The sequence below is a fragment of the Mastacembelus armatus genome, chromosome 24, assembly GCF_900324485.2.
Source record: "Mastacembelus armatus chromosome 24, fMasArm1.2, whole genome shotgun sequence".
In the NCBI taxonomy this organism is placed as follows: Eukaryota; Metazoa; Chordata; class Actinopteri; order Synbranchiformes; family Mastacembelidae; genus Mastacembelus; species Mastacembelus armatus.
The window spans coordinates 1,004,196-1,028,718 of NC_046656.1; the positions used below are offsets into that span (position 1 = coordinate 1,004,196).

Consider the following 24,523-nt stretch of genomic DNA (forward strand, 5'->3'; position numbering starts at 1 on the left):
GCTGAGCTCCAGAGATGCAGTAGGGAGATGGGAGAAAGTTCCACAAAGTCAATTATCACTGCAGCCCTCCACCAGTCAGGGCTTTATGGCAGAGTGGCCCGACGGAAGCCTCTGCTCAGTGCAAGACACATGAAAGCCCGCATAGAGTTTGCCAAAAAACATATGAAGGACTCCCAGACTAAGAGAAATAAGATTCTCTGGTCTGATGAGACCAAGATTGAACTTTTTGGCGTTAATTCTAAGCGGTATGTGTGGAGAAAACCAGGCACTGCTCATCACCTGCCCAATACAATCCCTACAGTGAAACATGGTGGTGGGAGCATCATGTTGTGGGGGTGTTTTTCAGCTCCAGGGACAGGACGACTGGTTGCAATTGAAGGAAAGATGAATGTGGCCAAGTACAGAGATATCCTGGAAGAAAACCTCTTCCAGAGTGCTCAGGACCTCAGACTGGGCCAAAGTTTCACCTTTCAGCAGGACAATGACCCTAAGCACACAGCTAAAATAACAAAGGAGTGGCTTCGGAACAACTCTGTGACCATTCTTGACTGGCCCAGCCAGAGCCCTGACCTAAACCCAATTGAGCATCTCTGGAGAGACCTGAAAATGGCTGTCCACCAACATTCACCATCCAACCTGACAGAACTGGAGAGGATCTGCAAGGAAGAATGGCAGAGGATCCCCAAATCCAGGTGTGAAAAACTTGTTGCATCATTCCCAAGAAGACTCATGGCTGTACTAGCTCAAAAGGGTGCTTCTACTCAATACTGAGCACAGGGCCTGAATACTTATGACCATGTGATATTTCAGTTTTTCTTTTTTAATAAATTTGCAAAAATTTCTACATTTCTGTTTTTTTCTGTCAAGATGGGGTGCTGAGTGTACATTAATGAGAAATAAGATGAACTTTTTTGATTTTGGCAAATGGCTGCAATGAAACAAAGAGTGAAAAATTTAAAGGGGTCTGAATACTTTCCGTACCCACTGTATGTGTTATGTGGGCTGTTTATTGTTGCTGTTCTTTTCTCTCTCCTCTATCCACTCACCCCAACTGGTCGAGGCAGATGACCACACAAACTGAGCCCAGTTCTGCCGGAGGTTTTTTCTGTTAAAGGGTGTTTTTCCTCTCCACTGTCACCAAGTGCTGCTCATAAGGGATTTGTTGGGACATATAAAGTGTCTTGAAATGGCTTTTACTGAGATGTAGCGTTATACTAGTAAATAAATTGAAATATAATTGAAAAATTTTGTTTAATGGTCCCTGGTGTCTTTCTTGTTGTTTCTAATTTCACCCTGTCATTAGCTCCCTGATTGTTTCCATTTGTGCCTTGTTGCCACCCTCTCTGACTATATAACACCAGTCATTTTGTCTTAAGGGTACAGTTGTTATTTCATCAAAACTGTTGTCAGCCCTTAGATTATTTGGTGTTTTAACTCTGTAGCACATGTTGGAGTATAAGTGTGTCACTCTGAATTCCTGTCACATTTTGTGACAGATTGGAATTCTGGAATTCTAAAGGAATTCTGTTTGGACTGTTTTGTCTGTTAATTTTTTTAATTCTATGTAGGTGAATGACTGAAACATCCCCTGCTGTCTGCTCCTTTATTTGGAATAATACCACCAGACATTGTCTAATCCTTTAATTACAGGTACTGTTGTTATACCATTTAACAAGAAACTGTAGTCAAGACCATTTAGAAAGGCAGAGGCTAAAAATTAACATGGACATAGACTATTAATAGTTGTCAACAAGAGTGGGATGAAGAGTGGGCATATTCTATACAACCAAAAGTTGAGGATGCTCTGTTTATTTGGTGAAACATATAAAGCCAGAGAGAATAAGCATTCCAGATTAGAAGTTAAATGTAACACTGAAACTAACAAATGTCATATTTGCAACTGTGACCAATGTCAGGAAGCAGAAAGAGTATGTCACGTTTTTCTTTTTTTCTCTAATAAATAGAGACACTGAATCTGCTTAGAAGGGGCTGAGAAAAAGAAAAAGAGGACAAATTTAATTTAGAGTGTTTGGGAAATGGTTCCGTATAAATAAAGCCACACTCCATTATAATAGATGCCTAAGCATCTGTAAATTGTCAGCAGTAGAGAAGGGGGCGCTAATGCAACAAACTCATAATGTAAACCTCAAACCTAAGCACTAAGATGAAAGAACAGCAGAAGAAGCAGTATGAGCAGACGAGCTGACCAACACATCCGGCAGAGGGCTCTATTGCTCCCAGAAGGGTCTTGAGATGCCGGAATGACCGAAGAAAGAGCAGAAGAAAGAAGCAGCAGTAGCACTAAATAATTCTCAACGTGAATGTCAGGTTTTGTGACTTGGTTGGCTGATTTGGATTAGGGTGAAGGTTAGGTTCAGAGTAATGTAGGAGGAAATGTATGTAGTACCCCAGACTCTACTTTTCGTTGTGTTACCCCATCCAGGCTTCAGTAGTTTAGCTAGTGTTAATGTCGGACTTCCTGGTCCGACTGGTGTTTACATAACGTGAAGTTAGAAAACACAGCTCTTTCAACGTTAAAGCTAATCGTCGGTGTACCGCAGTGGTCAGCAGAGAGGGAAGTCATCGACGTTATCTTGTCGTCGTCGAAGTTAACTAAGAAGCTACGACTGTGGTGCTACAAACTCAGACATGTCCGCTTCGACCGGATGCTCCCCAGCGGGCCACAGCCCGGGCCTTGGCTCCGCTATGTCGATGTTTCGCTGGCTAGAAGTGCTGGAGAAAGAGTTTGACAAGGCCTTTGTGGACGTGGATCTGCTGCTCGGAGAAATAGACCCAGATCAAGTTGATCTTACCTACGAGGGTCGCCAGAAGATGACAAGCCTAAGCTCGTGTTTTGCTCAGCTGTGCCATAAAACCCAGACGGTTTTCCAACTCAACCATAAACTCGAGGTTAGTAACTCTTGTATGATACTCAGTTAACATGGAACATATGGTACTTGTGAGTTGTTAATGGTCGTTTCTCAGTCATGATGTTAAAAGATGACTGATAGTGGATCTTAAACCACTCGTGTCACTGTGATATAGTGGACAGATTATAGGCCTGCAGTAATACGACTTGTAGCAAACCATCCATATCAAAACTCGCCACTTTTTAAAACTCCGTTCAGTCAGTCAGTTTTTAATATTTACGCTGTAATATTTCAGAATATTTGACATTTTGAAAGCACTTTTTGCGTTAGTCGTGTTTTTTACGCAGCCCTGTATGACAGAAAGCTCTTACAAAGCGCTGCTCTCATTTGGAACAATGATTTTTACAGCCAATACATCTGAAATGGTTTGACCAAACAGTATATTGTCTTATGACAAACGGAAGTTAAACGTAAAATCAAAATGGCCGTGAAAAGCAGACATTAACAAAATGTTTAAGATATCAACATTTAATTTCATATATTTAAAATTGGCTACTAGTGCATTAATATTCCAATCAATAGAGCACCACTTTTTACAGCTCTTTCAAAACACTGTTTAAAAAAATGGTACCAATTGGCTGATTGAACAGTGTAAAAAGTGATGTTTTGGTAGGTTTCTCGTGTATGAAATTGACAAATTTGAAATGGATTGAAAAAAGACTATTCTTAGTATGGTGACCCATACTCGAAATTCCCACTTTAACCCATTTAACCCACCCGAAGTGCACACACACAGCAGTGAACACATGCCATGGAGTGGGCAGTGTGTTTGGTGCCTTGCTCAAGGGTCTCACCTCAGTCGTGGTATTGAGGGTGGAGAGGGTGCAGGCTATTCACTCCGCCCCACTGACAATTCCTGCCAGTCCTGAGACTCGAACACGCAACTTTACAAGTCCGACTCTCTATCCTTTAGGCCATGACTGCCCCCTTGCTTAATCTTGCTTGCAGTAATAGGGTGACTGTGGTCCAGGAAGTTGCATTAGAGCATCTGTTGTCTGTTAACTGTAAGAATGGAGTTTTGACCCCTGGTTTCTTGGCACATATGTGTGTAAACTGAAATCGATTGTTTAGAACAGGGGTATTCAACTAAAATTTAAAGAGGTCCAGTTAGAGAAAATTTCTTGAAGCAAAGGTGCGGAAGATCATAATGTCTAACTAGTTAGTGTGATATATATTTAAGTAACCTAGTAGTTTTATCAACATCTGCATGTAATCAATACCTGACTGTCAAATCAAATGAATTCAGTAAAATTCAAAAACTTTTTGACAATATTTATTGTCATGTAACATACAACTGAACATATATGTATGGCTGTAGATATGTATAATATTCTCTCATTAACTAAGTTCTCTCTCTTTCTCCGTCTCACTCGCCTGTATCTCTCCCTTTGTTTTCTACATGTATCGCCTTTTTTCTTTTTTTTTGTGTGTGTCCTTCATGTGTAACTTGCCTCTAGCTTTGTTTACACTGTAGAGTCGTAATGTTTACCGCACGCTATGCACAGACTTGATTGGCTGAGTGGTATCACGTGGGATGGCTCAACTCGCATGCAATTGGTCTGTGCGTTTCCACTACCGTAAAGTCTATAAAAGCTGCGCCGGTAGAAATAGAAGCGCCTCGTTAGGTTTTAAATCACAATCTTCTGTTTTGGCTGTAGGTCCGGGTCCGTATGGGGCGGCTTCTGGGTCCGCCTGTTAGTGACCTATGGTTTAGAATATTATTAAAGCTTTGAATTTTTTATTTTTTTTTAATTTTCAGGCATTTCTGCCTTTATTGATAGGACAGTGCAGGGAGAGACAGGAAATCAGGAACAGAAGACATGGAGGTCGTTTGTGACAGCTGGCTCGGGAGTCGAACTGGCGTCCCCGGCACGCTACCGCTACCCCACCAGCGGCCCCCTAAAGCTTTGAATTTAGTATTTTGGCAGCAATTACAGTCATATTAAGTATTTTGGGGTAAATCTCTAAAATTTGTCCATTTCTCCTGGTGGATTATCAAAAATGTCTCTGAACTGCCATGTTCAGGGCTTTCCACAAATTCTGTGGTGTTTAAAGGTTGAATCCAGTGGTTCTGGTATTTTCCACAAATCCCATTCAGAGACTAAAACCCAGTTAGGAAATTTGTGTACTCACTGTAACGTCCTGGTTTAGCTTATTTGTTGCTGCCGTAGAACGTTAAAGTGCAAAGACTAAACTGATTGGTGAGACGTATTCTAACTAATTATTTTTACATTTAATAAATTCTATAACTAAGCATGTCAGATTGCATTTATCATCAGTGGTGAGTATTCATGTCATTGACTTAAGTTAAAGTACTAATACCACACTCTAAAAATGCTCAATGCAAAAAAAACCCAAAAACTCTTCAGTGAGTGTTCTGTATTATTGCTCATATATCAGGGGTGGATCTAGAAATTTTTACATGAGGGGAACAGAAAAACTGAAAGTCCAATTGCCATGACTCAACCTAGATACACTTCCCCTGGATGAGACATATGAAGGTGATAAAACCTGCGTAAACATAACAAACAAATATATTATTACAGTATATTTATTCTAGTATTAATAAACTTCCTTCCTTCCTTGACATCCTTAATGTTGGACAAAAGGAACAAAATCAGTGTGGGGGATGATCTGGGATGGAGGGCAGCTGCCCCTCTTTACTCCCATGTGGATATGCCCCTTTCATACATCAATGTGTAAAAGCAGGATTTTATTCTCACAGATGGTTGAGGTAAAGCTCTATCAAGTCTGTTCTTTCAAACTGCAACTTACAATTATCTTCATAATGGATTAATCTGCTGATTATTTTCTCCATTAATCAATTTCTTGGTTTGTAGAAATTCTGCTAATTATGAGAAATACCCCCACACACAATTTTTCGTTAGGGATTAAAGCTGTAAACGGCACCCATAGTGCCACACATGCAGGTGAGAATTTCTGTAAAGTTTTTGACTTTTCAATTCCAGCAATTGGCAAATGTAGATGTCATGGATAACCATGAATTTTCTTTAACACAGTTTAGCTTGAAAGCGGTATATCATTGCAAGCATAGTATACGTTTCCTGTCTTCTAAAGGGAAATAGTCAGGAGTGTTGTGAACATTATGAATCTCAACACAAAGCCTGCGCAATGCACTAATAGACTACTGCTAACACAAAACGCCAGCAGAATAATGTTTGCACTTGATTTTGCTGCTTGTTTTCATCTTCTTCGGAAGAAATGTTGCCATTTTTGTAAGTGTGTTGGTGAAACAAAGGCAAGTTTCAAAGTTAATTTTCTCTACATTTGTCAGCCTGATGAATGCCATTATAGTGTCAGAACATTTGGAAGATGTGGCCTGTGGAAAGTGGCTTCAGTGTTTATGTTGGTGACAATAGAGCAAAAGACTTGGCCATAGTCTGTGCTGACATTTATTTCTCCTATTGGAAGGAATTTGCTAGTCTTCAAACAAGGTTGGGAAGTGGCGAAACAATTCAATTTTCAATTCAGTTTATTTGTATCATTTTAAATCACAATAAATTATATCGAGGACCTTTACATAGAAATCCACCAAATCCTTCGCGAGCAAGCATATGGAAACTGAGGAGAGGAACAACTCTAACAGAAGAAACCAGCAGAATGGGGCAGGCATCCATCTGCCTCAACCAGTTGGGGTGAGTGGAGAGAGAAAAGAACAGCAACAAGAAATGTGGTAGAAATTCCTTTAAGTTTGAGAGTTGCTAATTCTCAGAAAACAACCACAAGTGTGATGAATCATCTCAGTTTAATCACGGGCCCGGAGAGGACGTCCTTGCAGAAGTCCTCTCCCGTTTGGGTTAAAAGACCAGTTTATATACATTTTGACAAGAAAGGGGTGGACTAATCGTGAACAGACTCCACATGTTTGTTCAGGTACTATCTTCAGTCTTCTTACCATCAAAGAAACAAATTGTTGGCAGTTATTTACAACCTTCTACCCTAAAACACTAAAACAATAAAACAGACAGAACCACATACCATGAAAGGGTCAAGCAAACATTCAACCCCCACATTGGTTTAAGTTAGTGACCATTTGCTCTGTCGTAAAATCCCACATTCCCCCCTTTTGACACAAAGTGTCAACACATTCAAGACAAGACATTAACAAAATGTTACATCATTAGTCAGGGTTTTTCTATATCTAGATCACTGTCAGTGTATGGGTTTCCCGGGGCCCAATCATTTAACTGTATTTCAGCAGTATTTGTCGATTCAGTTGGTAAGCTAACATAAAGTGAAGTGTATTCTCCTCCAAGTACTCCTCCTAACCATTTATACATCAGGGCCCGCATGCAAGTGAGTGCACATGTACAAAAACACAGGAGCATACTGAACATAATAACTACAGGGATTAAAATTTGCACAATTCCAGCACCCCAAGGACCAAACTTATCTGATAACCAATTTCTAAAACTGAAACCCGAAGATTCGGATGGCCCAAAAGCATCCCGAATCCGTTGTAATGTTGCTATAACATTTGTCATATTATCAGAATTGTCAGGAATGAGAGTGACGCAAGCATCTCCTGTCAAATTTAAAGTTAAACACAGGCCTCCAGTTTTGGCTAAAAGATAGTCTAAAGCCATTTCATGTTTTAATAATGTTAGTCTATGAGATTTGTCATTTGCTTGAAGTAAATAAAACCCTTTTATAGTCTCATTGGCAAATGCAGACATTGAATAGGTAATATTGTCAATGTGATCGGCTAAGAATGTTACACCGTACCAAGGTAACAACCCAATTCCCCATTTTTCACCTAAAGAAATACGCCAATGGAAAGCTTCAAGGGTTGAGAATTTTGCTATCTCTCGCTTCTCAATGTGGTTTACACTATGCATTAAATTAACAGGAACTAAGGCTAAGTTAACAATTGTAAGATTAACAAAATAGCAACACCCTGACCATCCTGACGGTAGGAAAAGAAATGCTCTGTTCCCACAAAGCCAATAAAAATTTCCAATAGGTGGTATACCCATATATGCAGGAGCATGAAGGTAATCATTTACTAATATTGTCTGTCCATCTTTGAAAGTGATATTAACTGAACCAGAAGCTGGCTGGTGCTCAGTCCCATGTGCAGTCATGATTGTTCGACTTGTAAGACCTGCAACAGGGTTTGTACATTGTGATATTCCCATAAACTGCCCTGTGCCATTTGAACACAAACACACCGAATGTGAAATATTTGTGGGTTGCAAAGGTACTTCCACAGGGTCAGCTATAGTAGAATTCAATGGAAATGGTGCAGGCAACATGTGATCACAAAACCAATCTACACATGATAAATAAATAGATTTCTGTTCCTGTGTATGTCCATATGCATCTGCGGTTGCACCATACCACATTCGATGGGAATATTTACAGTATTGCCTGCTGTGTTTGCTTACAGATGTATATTTTGTAAAAGACTGTACTAAACTAATAACAGGGTCCAAACAAGGGCAATGCTGTGTTTCTAATTTAAAAAGAGAATGCCAACTTTCAGGAGGACCCTGAATAGCTAGAATGTTAGAAAACGGTCCGTAGAGGTTGTTTTTATGCCACTGAATGTAGGAATACCAACTATTAACATGAACAGCAGGTTGAGATAGCACTTCCTCTGCGTCAAACCCCCAAGGTTTCCACTCGGACTGTTCGAACAACTGTCTTTTGCGTCTTATTAAGAGTTCTTTGTTTGCCTGTAAGATGTCATCTTCTGGGAGTCTGGATGACATGTCTTTGGTTCTTCCTTTCATGGTTTTGTCTGTTCTGAATGCAGTCTGAATTATGGCTGCAGTGGTGATCACTCCAGTGATGACAACTGCTAACAGCACCCACAGTCCGCGCATCTTCTCAGCTCCTCGTCGTCGTCTCATCGGTGGCACCCTGTGGGAAGGGTTTACAGTGGGATGCATGAATCCACGTATCCTTCTCTGCAATCCGGACAGCCGTTGGGGTTGTCAGTAGCACCTGGTATGGTCCTGTCCAACGGGGCTGGTTCCAATGCTTCCTCCTAAGGTCTTTAACCACTATCCAGTCTCCTGGCTGGATGGCATGGAGTTGTCCTACCACAGGCTCAGGAAGGGCAGCTTTTACCTTAGGGAAAATGAGCTTGAGAGTCTGGTTAAGTGCACAACAGTATTGTAACATCTCATCATCCATTCCTGTTAAAGTCAACTTATTCTGGGGGAAAGGCGTATTTGTCATTCGCATGGGTCGTCCAGTGAGTATCTCATAAGGAGAGAGCCCAGTTGTTTTATGTGGGCGGCCTCTCATAAACATTAGCGCTAAAGGTAAGACTTTTACCCATGACAATTGTGTTTCAGCCATTAATTTTGTAAGTTTGGTTTTCAGTGTCTGATTAGCTCTCTCAACTGCACCACCACTAGATGGATGGTATGCACAGTGTGTCTTCAAATTAATCTGAAGACTTACTGACAGACTCTGTATCACATTATTTACAAAATGTGACCCATTATCACTACTTAGTTTGGAAGGGAGTCCCCATCGTGGAATGATTTCTTTCAGTAATGCCTTTGCCACTGAAACAGCAGTAGCATTTCTGCATGGAAAACACTCAATCCATTTTGAAAACATATCCAATATTACTAAGCAATATTTGTAGCCATTGCATGGAGTGAGTTCAATAAAATCCATCATTAAGTGTTCAAATGGGCCTTCTGGTTTTGGATGCGCAGACATAGTTACTTCTAAACTTTTACCTATATTGTTAGTAGCACAAATCACACATTTTTTACAAAAATTTTCAGCAAACACTGAAAATCCTGGTGCATACCAAAATCTATTTACAATATCCACCATCCCCCCTTTTGACGCATGGTCAGGCCCATGAGTCAATTTTGCCAAGAAGGGAAATATGGATCTAGGGAGCACCGGGAGCCCAGTAGGGCTAACCCAGATACCCGAGGGAAGTTGTGTGCACCCTTTTCTTTTCCAGGCAGTTTGCTCACCCACATCAGCTCCTGTCTGTAATAAGGAGACATCATCAAGGGAAAAAACATTTTCCTGAATAGACAGGGGCATCTGTAGAATTGGGGAGACAGGTGAATTTGCTGCTGCCTTAGCTGCTCCATCCGCAGTTGCATTCCCCTGCGAGATGTGATCAGTAGCACCAGTGTGGGCCTGGCATTTACACACTGCTACTGAAGTAGGGAGCAATAAGGCATTCAGAAGATTAATAATGAGAATTCTGTGAGCAATAGGTTTACCCGTTGAGGTGAGGAAACCTCTGTTCTTCCACAAAGCATGGAAGTTGTGACAAACATTAAATGCATATTGAGAGTCAGTGTAGACTGTGATGCGTTTTCCGGTACCCAAAATGAAAGCTCTGGTTAGGGCAAACAACTCTGCAGCCTGAGCTGATAAGTGAGAGGGCAATCTAGCACTTTCAATTATATCATATTCAGTACAGACTGCATAAGCCACACATGGTGCCCCATTTGATGGGTTCCTCATTGAAGACCCATCAACAAAGAATACAGCTTCAGCATTAACCAAAGGTGTGTCAAATAAATCATCACGTGGATTAGCTGTAGCTTCTACAAGCTCTAAGCATGAATGAGGGTCTCCGTCTTCAGCTGTAGGGAGCAAGGTTGAAGGGTTAAGAACAGTGCAGCGTTTGAGAGTAACATGTGACATTGTTAATAAAATATTCTGCCAGTGCATCTGTCTAGCTGGTGTAAGATGAGCTGTTTTTGCTTGCAGAATGAGAGAGTGGACTGCATGGGGGACATGTACTGTAAGAGGACTCATGGCAACAATATCAGTTGTAGCTAAGACAGCTTCAGTAGTAGCTGCTACTGCTCTCAAAACATGGTACCATACCTCTCTCTGTTATAGAAAGATATTTTGAATAATAACCTATGGGTCGTTGTTTGTCACCATGTTGCTGGGTGAGGACAGCAGACATGAAGCCATTTCGTTCAGATACAAATAAATTAAATGGTTTAGTGTGGTCTGGAAGTCCTAGACAGGGTGTGCTTGCCAAGGCCTGTTTTAGTTCTGTGAAAGCAGTCTCTGCAGTCAAAGTCCAAGTCAAATCGTCAGTCATGGCCAAATGTTTTCCCCCATGTGTGATGTCATTAAGGGGTTGGGAGATCTCCGCATAGTTACGAATCCATGGACGGCAATAGCCTGCTAATCCTAAAAATGACATCATTTGTTTTTTATTTTGCGGTTTTGGTACATCCAGAATTGCTTGGATGCGTTCAGGACCCAATTTGCGACCCTCCGGAGTTAAAATATGGCCAAGATAGCACACAGATTGTGAGACAAGTTGTAATTTGTCTTTTGAAACCTTGTGGCCGTTTTCTGCCAGAAAACTTAGTAGAGACACTGTGTCTGTTTGGCATGCTAGCTTTGTTGGGGAACATATTAACAAATCATCAACATACTGAACTAGTGTGCTACCACATGGACTCTCCCAATGTGAGAGGTTTTCAGCCACTGCCACTGTGAACAGAGTAGGACTTGAAGAAAACCCTTGGGGCATGCGAGTCCATGTGTAACGTTTACCATTGAAAGTGAATGCAAACCAGAACTGTGAGTCAGGATGAACAGGAATGCTAAAATATGCATTTGCTAAATCAATAACAGAATACCAACGAGTATCCCCCGGAATTTGAGACACTAGTGTTATTACGTTTGGTACTGTAGGAGCCACTTGGTGAACAGCTGCATTCACGGCTCTGAGGTCCTGAACCGGCCTCCAACTACCATTTGGTTTCTTTACAGGCAAGATTGGGGTGTTGCAGGGTGACTGAGGACATTCCACAATAGCACCTTTATCTATCAGTGACTGAATGACAGGAGCAATGCCTTCAACAGCTTCAGGACTCAGTGTATACTGTTTTTTACAAGGCCTAAAATTAGACTTTGGCTGTACAACAACAGGAGTTGCACCTTTTATTTCCCCAAAATCAAACTTATTTGTAGCCCACAATTTGCTAGGTACTGTTGAAAGTAATGCTTCCTCATCAGCCGTCAGAGGCATAAGGAGTAACGGTTCTTTATGCTGTGAATACAACCTATGAATAGATCGTATAACTGGTACTAGGATATGTAAGGAGCAGGATGTAATGTTCAATGATTTGCAATGTAATCTACCATCACACTCTGGCTGCCAGTCTGTAGCCTCTAGGGCTGTTTTAACCCACACACCTATATCTTCCCAGGACTGATATGGTTGCTTTGTCAATGCAATGTGTGGGACAAAACCCCTTTCTGTAAACACAGCTAATTGTGACTTAGAGAGGCTTACTACAGCTGCTGCACAGTTGTGTCCAATTAATACTGAGGTTATTTCCAGTGTGTCTTTGTCAGTTGTAGTCCATGCTTCTTCATATGTGATATCTCTGTTTTCTGCCGAAACATGAGAAATATATTGTAGGATTGCAGGTGCCTGTGTTATCTGTGGCACCATTGAATATAATTCATCTATGTCAGGGAACTGTATGAGATCCCATGAGTAATAACAGGCAGGTTGTGACAAAGAGAAGGGATAGAGACCGGCTGTTGCACAAGTTATGTTAATGCCTGTGGGCTCACATTTAACATCAACCCTTAGTGCACACATGAGGTCTCTGCCCATTAAATTTACAGGACATACATCTGACAAAAGGAACACATACATCTTCCCCTATTATCCTCAGCAGTCTAAGCGTGAATATTGTTCTCCAGTGTCTGTCTCCTCAGTGGCACACCCTCTCTTACAGGTCTGTTGTGCGGCTGACTGGAGCCAAAGGACCTCACAAACCTGTCTGTAACTTCAACTCAAAAATCCTACAGAAACTCCCTTCCTAGAAGACCCTAATACTTATAGGCAGCTCTTAAACTAGAAATTTAAATTAAAGAAAAGGATCCGTTGAGATTTTCAATCCAAAATATGAGGTGTGTGTGTGCGTGCGTGTGTGTGCGTGTGCGTGCCATGGTGTGAGTATTGCATCAGCTCACCTTCGGGGGCCCATCTGAGTCTTCTTTTGAGGAGACCCTGGTCCTTGTGTAGCTTTTTGGCTCTCTTGTCAGAAGAAAAAAAACAAGTATTAAGAGTTTAACACTCTGTTTTAATCAATCACAGTATATTTGGTTTAGGCTTTCAAAACAAGGTAACTAAATTCGAGTGCTTCAGAGAACCTCCGTGAAGTTGGCCCCCCACCCAACGCAAAATTTCGCAAAAATAGTCTCAATCGTTTGTGCTCCGTTTGTGCTGTAAAAATTTTCGTTTGTGTGGTTTTGGTTTTTTTAGATATAGAAGATTTATTTAAAGGTCATTCTCCGGTCACTCAGCCCCCCCACATGCTCCAAATTTACCACAACTAGTCTCAATCGTTTGTGCTTCGTTTGTGCTGGTTTGTGGGCACAAACGATTGAGACTATTTTGGGTGAGTTTGGAGCATGTAGGGGGGCTGATGACGTCATCACCAAAAATATAATGTCTAATATTTTAAAAACCGAAGCAGCACAAGCGAAAATTTTTACAGCACAAACGGAGCACAAACAATTGAGACTAGTTGTGGTAAATTTGCAGCATGTGGGGGGGCTGAGTGACCGGAGAATGACCTTTAAATAAATCTTTTATATCTAAAAAACCAAAACAGCACAAACGAAAATTTTTACAGCACAAACCAGCACAAATGAAGCACAAACGATTGAGACTAGTTGTGGTAAATTTGGAACATTGTGGGGGGGCTGAGTGACCGGAGAATGACCTTTTAAATAAGTCTTTTTGGGTGGGTTTCCCCACTGTGAACACTGCCAAAATCCCCCACTTGGACTGGTTCATACTAGTTTTTATACGTATAATCTTGATGACAGTTTCTTTATGCAATTCGCCACCTGACATCCGCTCAATGTGCATGCAAGCTATGTACACTGTTACCTTGTGTGGCTTGCACAGAGCGGTAAAAAGTTTCCAGTATATTTTAAACTTGAACTTAGACTCAATTCAATTTGATAGGAACTTTTAACTGCAATAACCAATCAGTTTAATCTTTTCGTCTTTTCTATCAGTACATTTTTATTCAGCATTCAACTTAATATCCTCTTCTTAATATCCTGAAGATGTAAAGAAAGCACACCTCATCACTTTAATTCCACCTCAACAGTACAGGTTATGGAAGAATAACAGTTGGATTTGGCTTTTGCAATGCAGTCTTTATAGTGTGATATGTGATTTTTTTACATGTCTGAGTGAACGAGGCCAATTTTCCTGTAAAGTTGCTCAAGTTGTCATCCTTTAGCTTTCATTGTTCGCAGACCAGGAGTAAACCATTGTGCAGAAAGGGAAAAGAACCAGATCTGGTTTTTAGAAGAGTGAAAGAATTAATGATATTGTGTACACTGGGGAGTGGATATTAACACATCACTGTAGTCGTTAGTACGACATCGACCATTGGACTCCGCAAAGTCTAAATGGCTGAACTTTATTTTTGATGGTGAACTTTCTGAAAAGGTGGGCAAAAACTTTTGTGTGCTAACCACTTCACTAGCTTGGTCAGTACAGTAGTGGACTTGATTCACAACTGCTTGTGAAAGATCAGGCAATAACAGAGTTCATAGTGAAAGATATGATGCCCCTCAGTATGGTAACCAAGCCTGCATGTATGGATAAGTGGCACATGCCCTCCCGTACACATTTTCGCCAAGTTGCCACACTGGAGTTACGTAAGAAATGCAGACAGAGTTTCTCGTCTTGTTTGATGTGTAACTGTAGACCATGGCCCCAAAAACATCTAGACCAACACCAGTGAAAGGAGGTTCAGGAGTGACTCTGTCTGCAGGCAAGTCTGCCGTTTTCTGACTGTCTATCTTGCCTCACAGTTTGCGACAGGTAAGACGCTTAAAATGATTGAGGACACAAGACACTTACCACTAACTATTCAGTATCTGGCACCACGGACAGCTCCTTCAGTAATATGTCGTCCTTGATGAGCCACTTGTTTATGGAAGTGTCTAACAAGTAATGTGGCAATGTGGTTTGCAGATAGAATAATCAGAAGATGCATTTTGTTTTCTGTGAAGTCAGCAGAAGAGAGACACCCACCAACTCGTAGGAGGCCATCTTTGTCAACGATCGGATTGAGTTTTTTTTCTTTTCCAACAGTGTCATGTTTTTATGTTTTGTGTCTGTTTTCCTCCTTTAATGTTTTTGAATGTCTCTTTGAAAGTTTTGTGGCGAACATCTTGAGTGATAACAATATTGGCTTATGCCAGTTCTCTGATACTGGGTGTTTCAGTGAAACCTTTCCATCCTTTTTGATTACTAATCTCTTGTTTGAAAAATGACATGAATGAGTCTGGCTATGGCTTGACAAAGTGTAGTCCAACTTGAATACCTCCAGAAGCGCTGAGAGCCCAGCTGAGGTGATGCTGCAGTTACCAGTGCAGTAACGTCTGGACGTACCTCTATCAGTTTCAGGTTCAATCAGTGTGAAAGGACTGGATTTGTGCGACACTGCCAGTTTGTCGGAATACAGGAAGGCTGGGCCTGAAAACAAGTTACTGTTTTGAAGCTCGGCTGCTGGAGTAGATCTCGTGGCTTGATCAGCTGGAGTTAGCTCAGCTGGGACATGCTGCCATTGGTTGGGGTGTGTGGATGCTCTGATTCACGTGACCCAGTTAGCGACATACATATAAAATCTTCTTGGGTTATTCAATTCTATTCAATTTATTTGTATAGCGCCAAATCACAATACAAATCATCTCAAGGCACTTTACAAATAAACAAAAAAATATCAAAAATATGAAATCCTTTATGAGCAAGCACTTGGCGACAGTGGAGAGGAAAAACTCCCATTAACGGAAGAAAAAACCTCCGGCACAGTTTGGGTCTTCCTCAAACGGCTGAGGTGAAGTGGATAGAGGAGAGAGAAAAGAACAGCAACAATAAACAATAAATAGATACTGCAGGTTTGGTGGGACCAGTAACTGCACATCAGCAGTATACAACTACAGGACTAGGGACACCTGCAGAAGGTACAGAGAGAGAGCGGGAGAGAGCACAAACTAGGGGAGAGGGTGAGCACAAAGTTAGTGACATTCAATGGTGGAATATACATGTGAGAAAAAGCTATTTCTGAGGTTTTTAGGCCCAAATACAATAACTTCTGTTTTCTCTGAATTTAAAAGTAGAAAGTTACTGGTCATCCAGGCCTTGATATCAGTTAGACAGGCTTGAAGTCTGGTTAACTGGTTTGTGTTAACAGGTTTCATCAATAGATACAGCTGAGTGTCATCTGCATAGCAGTTGTAATTAAGAGTACTTCCTAATGACATTGCCTAAAGGAAGCATGTACAAGGTGAACAGAATCGGTCCTAGCACAGAATCTCCATAACTAACTTTTGTGCGCGTGGAAGGTTCATCGTGGACATGAACAAATTGGAATCTGTCTGATAAATTGTATTTGAACCATTTTAATGCTGTTCCTCTGATACCAGTCACATGCTTCAGTTTCTGTAATAAGATGTTGTGGTCAGTAGTGTCGAACGCAGCACTAAGGTCTAGGAGGACAAGTATAGAAATCTGAGGCTAAGAGAAGATCGTTGGTGACTTTTAAAGTGCAGTTTCTGTACTATGATGTGCTCTAAATCCTAATTGAAAATCTTCAAATAGTTCGTTCCTGTGTAAGTGGTCTGATAGCTGCTTAGCGAAAGCTTTTTCAAGGATTTTAGAAATAAATGGTAGGTTGGATATTGGTCTATAATTAGCCAAGACTCCTGGATCAAGACTAGGCTTTTTGAGTAAGGGTTTGATTACTGCAGTCTTAAAGGCCTGTGGTACGTAGCCTGATACTAGAGATAAATTTACCAAGTCTAATTAAGGTGAGTTAATTAGTGGCAGGGTAGGTATTAAGCGGTCTAGTTGGAATGGGGTCTAAGAGACACGTTGATGATTTCGATGAAGCAACTACTGATGTAAATTCAGAGAGATCGATGGGAGAGAAGCAGTCTAAACATAACTGAAGTCTTACAGATGATTCAAGAGCTACTGTAGTAGAAGATTCATTTATTGTAGATATAGGAAGCATCTGCTGAATTTTATCTCTAATACGTGATTTTATTTGAAGTCATCACTGCTGAGAGCTAAGGGAACACTTAGCACGTTGAGATTGGCTTCAAATATAAAGTGCATTATAAATAAAATGTATTATTATTATTATCACTGGGCTCAACAGAGCTGTGACTTTTTGTCAGCCTGGCTACAGTGCTGAAAAGAAACCTGGGATTGTTCTTATTTTCCTCTATTAGTGATGAATAATATGCAGTTCTGGCTTTACGGAGAGCTTTTTTATATGTTAATAGACTGTTTTTCCAGGCTAGATACAATTCCTCTAAATTTGTAGAGTGCCACTTCCTTTCCAGCCTCTATATAACCTAACACAATCCTGCTGTTAGTGAAAGATTTGACATTGTCCACTTTTTTTTAAATGCACTGTTGATTTTTGGTATTGTACCTATTAACCTGCTTCTTACAATCTTCTTTTACTCCTTTCATCCACCCCTAAACTCCAGGCTCAGCTGGTGGACCTACGTTCCGAACTGACTGAGGCTAAGGGTGAGCGGGCAGTGGTAGAAAGGGAGCTCCATGATCAGCTCCTGCAGCTTCATGCTCTTCAGCTCCAGCTTCATGCTAAACAAGGCCAGGCTGAGGACTCAGGCACCATCAAAGAAAGACTGGTACGTTGGAGGAGGAGATGGTGTCCCCAAGATTTGCAATGAAACTACAATATTATTTTCCTTTTTTGATAAAAGACGATAGAGATACTGAAAACAGCTACTTTCAGAAAGGTACGACCTATCAAAGGTCTGAGCTTATTTGTCAGCAAAGTCCAGGACAAGGGGAATCATTTGATTACACCTTCAGTTTATCCCGTCAACAATTATTTTGAACAAAATTTGTATGTTTCCTTCCTTAAGACTATGTCACGCAGATACTACAAATGAATTTAAAAGAATGTCCATGGAAAATTAGTAGAATTATGAGAATTATTTCTTTGCTCATTAAAAGCAAACATTAACTAATATAACTGTATAGCTTAACACACATTTAAAGAAGTTTCATGTAAGTAAGAAAGAGATATATAAAGTCTAAAACTACATTTCACTTTGCAGTGGTGTTCATGAACTGACCATTAATGGGGCCAGTGTAAGCTGCTTTTGCTTTGGTGCTCCTTACTCTTGCTTTCCCATTGCTTCCAATCCCTTTGGTTACTACTACTCTCACACCACCCCCGTACATCTACAGTACATCTGCAACCTGTATGCTTACAGTCTCTTTTGTTTCTAAATTAAAATTTCTCTAATCTCTTATCTCTTTTGTTTCTCTGCCTCTTTTCTTGTAAAGCCTGTACCAACAATGGAACAGATGGTAAGTTTGCATATGCATATGTTTTTCAGAAAATGTTGAAAACACAAGTAGAACAGTCGTATCATAGCAGTCTTTCTACTATTAATGCCATTTGACATTCAGCTGTCCAGTGGGTCAGACAAATACTTGTGTGACATGTTTTAAGTAAGACTGCATGCATGTGAATGTTTTCCAGAGCATATTAGGTACACATACATGCAAGTGCTTGTTGGAATTAAGCACAGATACTTTGTAGATAGACATGAAATAAAAACATAAACATAAAACAAAACCAGCAAATAGGGAGGACTGGTACAGAATTATTAAATTACAGTAAAATGGAAAAAACAATAAATTTAGCACATAATAGAAATTCTTTGTGTATCACTGGATGTTTCCGTGCAGGGGAATTGCAGGGGGAAGTTTTATAAAACAATAAATCCAGATACCATTGACTTACAGTGCTTACTGTATGCATATGCTGAAATTTGTATTTCTCATTGTTTTTCTATATTATAAAAAATTCTAAAAATTATTAAAATAGTTATATTGTAAATAAAAAGAGTCCTGAAAATGTACTGATATTTCAAATTCTTGAATCAGAACAACAAACTATTGCGTTTGATTTTCCTTAACCCTCAGGGGTCGACAAATGCGCCGGCACGTTTTGTGGCTTCTCCTGATAATGCCTAACTTAAATTACTCCATCAGTTTTGATCATACAGATAAGAGCAATATATCATTCCAGTCTGTAAAGGGTCTACTTTTGTTTGTATACACCCATAACAACAAAATGCTGTGCTTTTGCAAAATAAAGAAAGCAGACAGGGTGCGCTCTCTGTCTACTCTGTCATCTCTCTTCACAGACAGATTCACTAGAATCTCAGCGAATACTTGCCTCATAAAAATAAATATATGGCTAGAAAGCTTGAAATGTGTTCTTTTAAATGAAACAATTCAAGTCGCAAACAAATCATCTGTTTTTATTTAATCCATATGAAAGTAAGATTAGCGCCAATTCCCTCTCAGGTGCATTCCTGCCTGAAAGGATCTTTGTGCAGGTCTTTGTCTTCTCACGTAAATCACATGACTATTCATGATCAGACACACCTTCCTGCATATGTCTTTCCTAAACAAAAAGTGTCTTAGAAAATTTAAATCGGTGTATTGTTTTCTGTGAATGAGTGAACAAGATGATTTTCACAACATATTGAAGCAAACACTTTAGGCTACAAGATGCAGTTCTTAAAAGTCTTGTGAACCAATGTTCTGTATGTGTTTTATGGCCTTCTCAAAAACACAATCGTGTATAAACTTGCTGCTCACATATTGTAGCCCAGTTTGTGCTGATTACAGTGTTATCAGTCTTTAACCATTGTTTTTCAAAGCAACCGAAAGAAGCACAAATGTCAGGGCATGTCAAAAACTTGTCCAGGGCCCCAAAACACCCTTAGACCCCAGAGGGTTAAACTCCTTAATGTAAATGTTTTTTTTTTTCTTAATATGCATGAGAACCACAAAAAATACAGGCATTTTTCTTTGCATATTACTACATATAAATCCATACACAAATACATAAACTATTTATGTGCTATGTAATTCTGCCCCTCCCTTGTGACTGATTTTCATGCATGTCCTGCGAAAGTCCTCAAAGTTGCATGCAAATGTAAATGTTCAATAGAAGTGACAAGACTTGATAAGATTTTACTGATACTGATGTCATTGGTTCTCATTGCTCATTGGTTCTTTTTTTTTATCAATTCCCTTTTATAGATTCCTGATCGGTTTTCTGTGTTTAAAAACACTGAACCTGTACAGATTTTTAGCATAAATCCAGAAATCTCTAATTCTGAACACAGTATTCCACAAAATTTGACCAAAATAGAGAAGTACATCCAGTGAACACAGATAAACCACAATCCATCATTTATTGTATCAATCCAGCTGAACTCAGTTTTTTCAAAGAGTTTATTTTTTTAATACTTTATTAGTTTTACTGTGTCTTCTATGATGTAACCTGTCAGGTTTACGCTACACTGACATGGTTCTTTTCCTGAAGGCAATGAAACACACGACAACTTTGTACCGAGTATCTGTCTGCAAGTGAAAAACGCCTCAGTTGCAAACGGAGAGAAGAGACTTTCTTCTCTCCCCATGCGACTTTCACCCTTCTCTCACTCTTTTCACTTAGCAGTCCTTTATTTATATAGTGGGGAACAAAACCAGACACAGGATACTTGGGTGCAATAAAACTTCAGTTCATCATGGGTCATAAGGTTATGGAGGTCAGCTGGAGAAACAGACCTCTCACATAAACATCCTATCTTCAGATCTAATTCCACAATGGCAACAATTTGAACTTTTGTCCGTATAACCCCAACATAACCCATAGGTTACAATATTCCTCTTCTGTTGGAAGTTTTAGGCTGTAGTTTTTCCTAGTCCCAGGTGTTCTTCCTTTGTGTGCTCTTTGCAAACAAAGCACTTTCAATGTGCAAGTGAACACACTCCCGGTATTGTAAAAAGGAACGATGAAGACAGAAGATGCATTTCCATGAGGGTGTAGCACGGTCAAGGGATTACATGCGGTTGGGGAAATTTTCATAAATCTGCTACTCCTCAGTGTCTAGTGTCCTCTGCTTCTATTCACTTGTAGACCTGTGTGTAGGGTGTTTTAGATTGGAAGACACATAATCTCTGTTTACAAGATGGTGTAATTTTATTTCAGATAAATTTTCCAGAGGTTAATTATTTTACTTTCCCCAGTGTGGCATGAGACTTAAAGATTATTAACCTAGTCTAACTGGCTTCGAATGAAAACAGTGTAATAATTTTCATTTTATATCACTCCTACATGAGACTAGTTTCCCCTTTTAATATTATTTAACATCTACCTTTTTATTCCTTTCTGACATGAATATAATTTTATTTTATTTATTATTCAGCCGGTGAGTATTTATGTTGACACTTTTTAGTTCTTTCTAGTTGAACACCCTACACAAATCCCCATAGAACCTAGCAAGCACTGACATGCACCCCTTTTGCCACCTCCTTGTAAACAACAAAATCTATTAAAATATCATAATCCAGCAGACAGAGTATTCCAAATTCTTCAGATGCAGCCAAATGGTCTCAGAAGGGTCAAAACTGAGACCTTATTCAGGCAACCCATTGCGTTTAATAACATTCAGCCATATCCTTGTGTCAGAGATAAGAGGAGCACAGAGGAAATGTTCCTCGTAAAAGACCTGAGATTAAGTAGCTCAACACTCCATTTATTTTCTCAGAAAGGAGTATTCAGGTTTCACAAAATAAGAAAAAGGGTAATGAAAAAATATAAAATCAAAATGGTATAAAAATAAGGTTCAAACAATCAGCAGAAAATAAGGATTAATACACAAATTTAAATTTATAATGAGCAAAATTGATATCAAGTCACTCACATGACAGCTTTGTCTTAATTAGATTGGGCCCCTATTTTCAAAGACAATCTTGCACCTCAAACTTTAGCTCTAAACTGACAGAGAGTACCGAGGCACCTCAGAAAGTCAGCCCCAACACTCAAAATCTCAAGGGTTTTATACAAAATCTGGGGAATTTCCACCAACCACTTGGGACATCCATCTACCTCCTGGCAGTTTTTTACTAAAAAAAAAAAAAAAAGTCTTGTTATCCTAATTAATGAATGCCCTTCCAGCTTCTGATTGACTGAATACACCTGATCAAGATAATCAGCAGTGGATAGGGCAGGAATAGTTAGATAACAAGCAGGGCAGTGGCTTGGATAACTGTGCTCTTTTAAGAAAAAGAAAAATTACTTTTGGTTATGTCATTGATAGTAATTAAGTAATACCTGAGCTCCTCCAAGATGGAAAAAAAAAAAAAAATCACCAAGGTACCAACCAACAAGTAACAAGTTTGCACATACACACGCACACTCGCACTCACAAACTCACATACATATATACTTATGCACAAATTCATCTATTCACACTTTATATGGTAGTTGTCATCTCTGTGTGTCGTTGCTGACACTGTAAATTGCATTATTAACAATATAATTATAGTTATTAATTCAATTCAATTCAGTTTTATTTGTATAGTGCCAAATCACAATACAAGGCACATCTCTTGAATCACACCTCAAGGCACTTGAGACCCAGGAATACCCTTATGAGCAACATTGTTAATGTTACTCTTAACAATATTGTATTGCCTTATCACTGACAATAGTAATGCATTGTTATAGGTGACTTTGGTTCACATTGCATTGCAGATATTGTATAAGCATTATTGTTTATACTGTATATGCATCACTGCAGTTGTTGTTTTCTGTTATGTCTTTATCTCTCTTGTATCTATATCTATCCCTATACCTTTTTGCCCCCCACCCCCTGACTTGTCCTGTAGCTAGCAAATTTAGCAAGAGGAGTTGGTCTAACACCTCTAGGGAAAGCAACTCTGCTGGCTCAACAAATCATCCAGATCCTCTATACCATAGGTCACTAACAGGCGGACCGCGGTCCGGGTGCGGACCCAGAAGCCGCCCCATATGGACCCGGACCTACAGCCAAAACAGAAGATTGTGATTTAAAACCTAACGGGGCGCTTCTATTTCCACTGGCGCAGCTTTTTTAAACTTTACAGTAGTAGAAACGCACAGACCAATTGCATGCGAGTTGAGCCATTCCACGTAATACCACTCAGCCAATCAAGTCTGTGCATCCCAGGTGGTAAACATTACGACTCTACAGTGTAAACAGCGCCAGAGGCAAGTTACACATGAAAACAGCGTTGCCAACTTAGCGACTTTGTCACTATATTTAGCGAGTATTCAGACTCCTCTAGTGACACATTTTTTTAAAAAAGCGACTAGCGACAAATCTGGTGAGTTTTTCTGGTGTTACTGGAGACTTTTGGAGACTAGGATGTGTCTGTACTGCACCGTTCTTACACTTTTCAATTTGCCGCAGCAAGACGGCAAATCAGCTGCAGCCGCGGGCCCCTCCCCCGTCCCAAAGCCTTCACAGGCGGCCCAGTCCTCTCGCAGCAGTCCCTCCCTCCCAGCTGCAGTCACAGCAGGAAATGTTCACGCCTCCGCGTCCCGACTGCAAATGAATCGCGCGTGCGATCATGTATGTGCATGATCTGTACTGATGCATGGCATAATAAAAAATAAAATAAAATTTAAAAAAAAGTAAAAGGTTCTTTGTCTAAAATAAATCACTGCATTTGACTCAAACAGCCTCAGTCATTTACAGCAAGGCAAATGTATTAATTTCTGAGAACTTATTAACTGCAGGCCGTCATGCTACATTATATAGCACAGTACAAATATTTTGAGTGTCCCTTATTCTGTCCCTTATTTCTTATAAGGAATCACAATTGTCTCTTACTTTCCATTTCTGAAGTTGGCAAAAGCGTCCATCACAATTACAGCATGTGCCATGAACATTATGCAAATTACGCGATGACATCATTCAGCGACTTCTAGCGACTTTTAGGACAGCCAATAGCTACTTTCCTTACTGATGAGTTGGCAACACTGCATGAAAAGACAGTACAAAGAAAAAGAAAGAGAGCGATACATGTAGAAAACAAAGGGAGAGAAACTGTAAAGTGAGACGGAGAAAGAGAGAGAACTTAGTTAACGAGAGAACATTATACATACAGTGGGTACGGAAAGTATTCAGACCCCTTTTAAATTTTTCACTCTTTGTGTCATTGCAGCCATTTGCCAAAATCAAAAAAGTTCAATGTACACTCAGCACCCCATCTTGACAGAAAAAAACAGAAATGTAGAAATTTTGGCAAATTTATTAAAAAAGAAAAACTGAAATATCACATGGTCATAAGTATTCAGACCCTTTGCAGTGACACTCATATTTAACTCACATGCTGTCCATTTCTTCTGATCCTCCTTGAGATGGTTCTGCTCCTTCATTGGAGTCCAGCTGTGTTTAATTAAACTGATTGGACTTGATTAGGAAAGGCACACACCTGTCTATATAAGACCTTACAGCTCACAGTGCATGTCAGAGCAAATGAGAATCATGAGGTCGAAGGAACTGCCCAAGGAGCTTAGAGACAGAATTGTGGAAAGGCACAGATCTGGCCAAGGTTACAAAAGAATTTCTGCAGCACTCAAGGTTCCTAAGAGCACAGTGGCCTCTATAATCCTCAAATGGAAAAAGTTTGAGACGACCAGAACTCTTCCTAGACCTGGCCG

The 24,523-nt window shown here is 40.0% G+C and overlaps 1 protein-coding gene across 2 annotated transcripts in view; it reads left to right on the plus strand.

The window, feature by feature from the left end:
• The first annotated feature begins 2,229 nt into the window (after positions 1-2,229).
• The window catches only part of gopc (golgi-associated PDZ and coiled-coil motif containing), a 45,872-nt gene continuing 23,578 nt past the window's right edge, over positions 2,230-24,523 (plus strand). Inside the window, exons 1-3 of one of the 2 annotated variants that reach the window (XM_026318186.1) lie at positions 2,230-2,910; positions 17,460-17,624; positions 18,292-18,315. In XM_026318186.1, coding sequence (XP_026173971.1) covers positions 2,650-2,910; positions 17,460-17,624; positions 18,292-18,315 — 450 coding nt within the window. In that variant the 5' untranslated portion in view covers positions 2,230-2,649. The remainder of the gene's footprint in view (positions 2,911-17,459; positions 17,625-18,291; positions 18,316-24,523) is intronic. The other variant, XM_026318187.2, reaches the window with a different exon arrangement.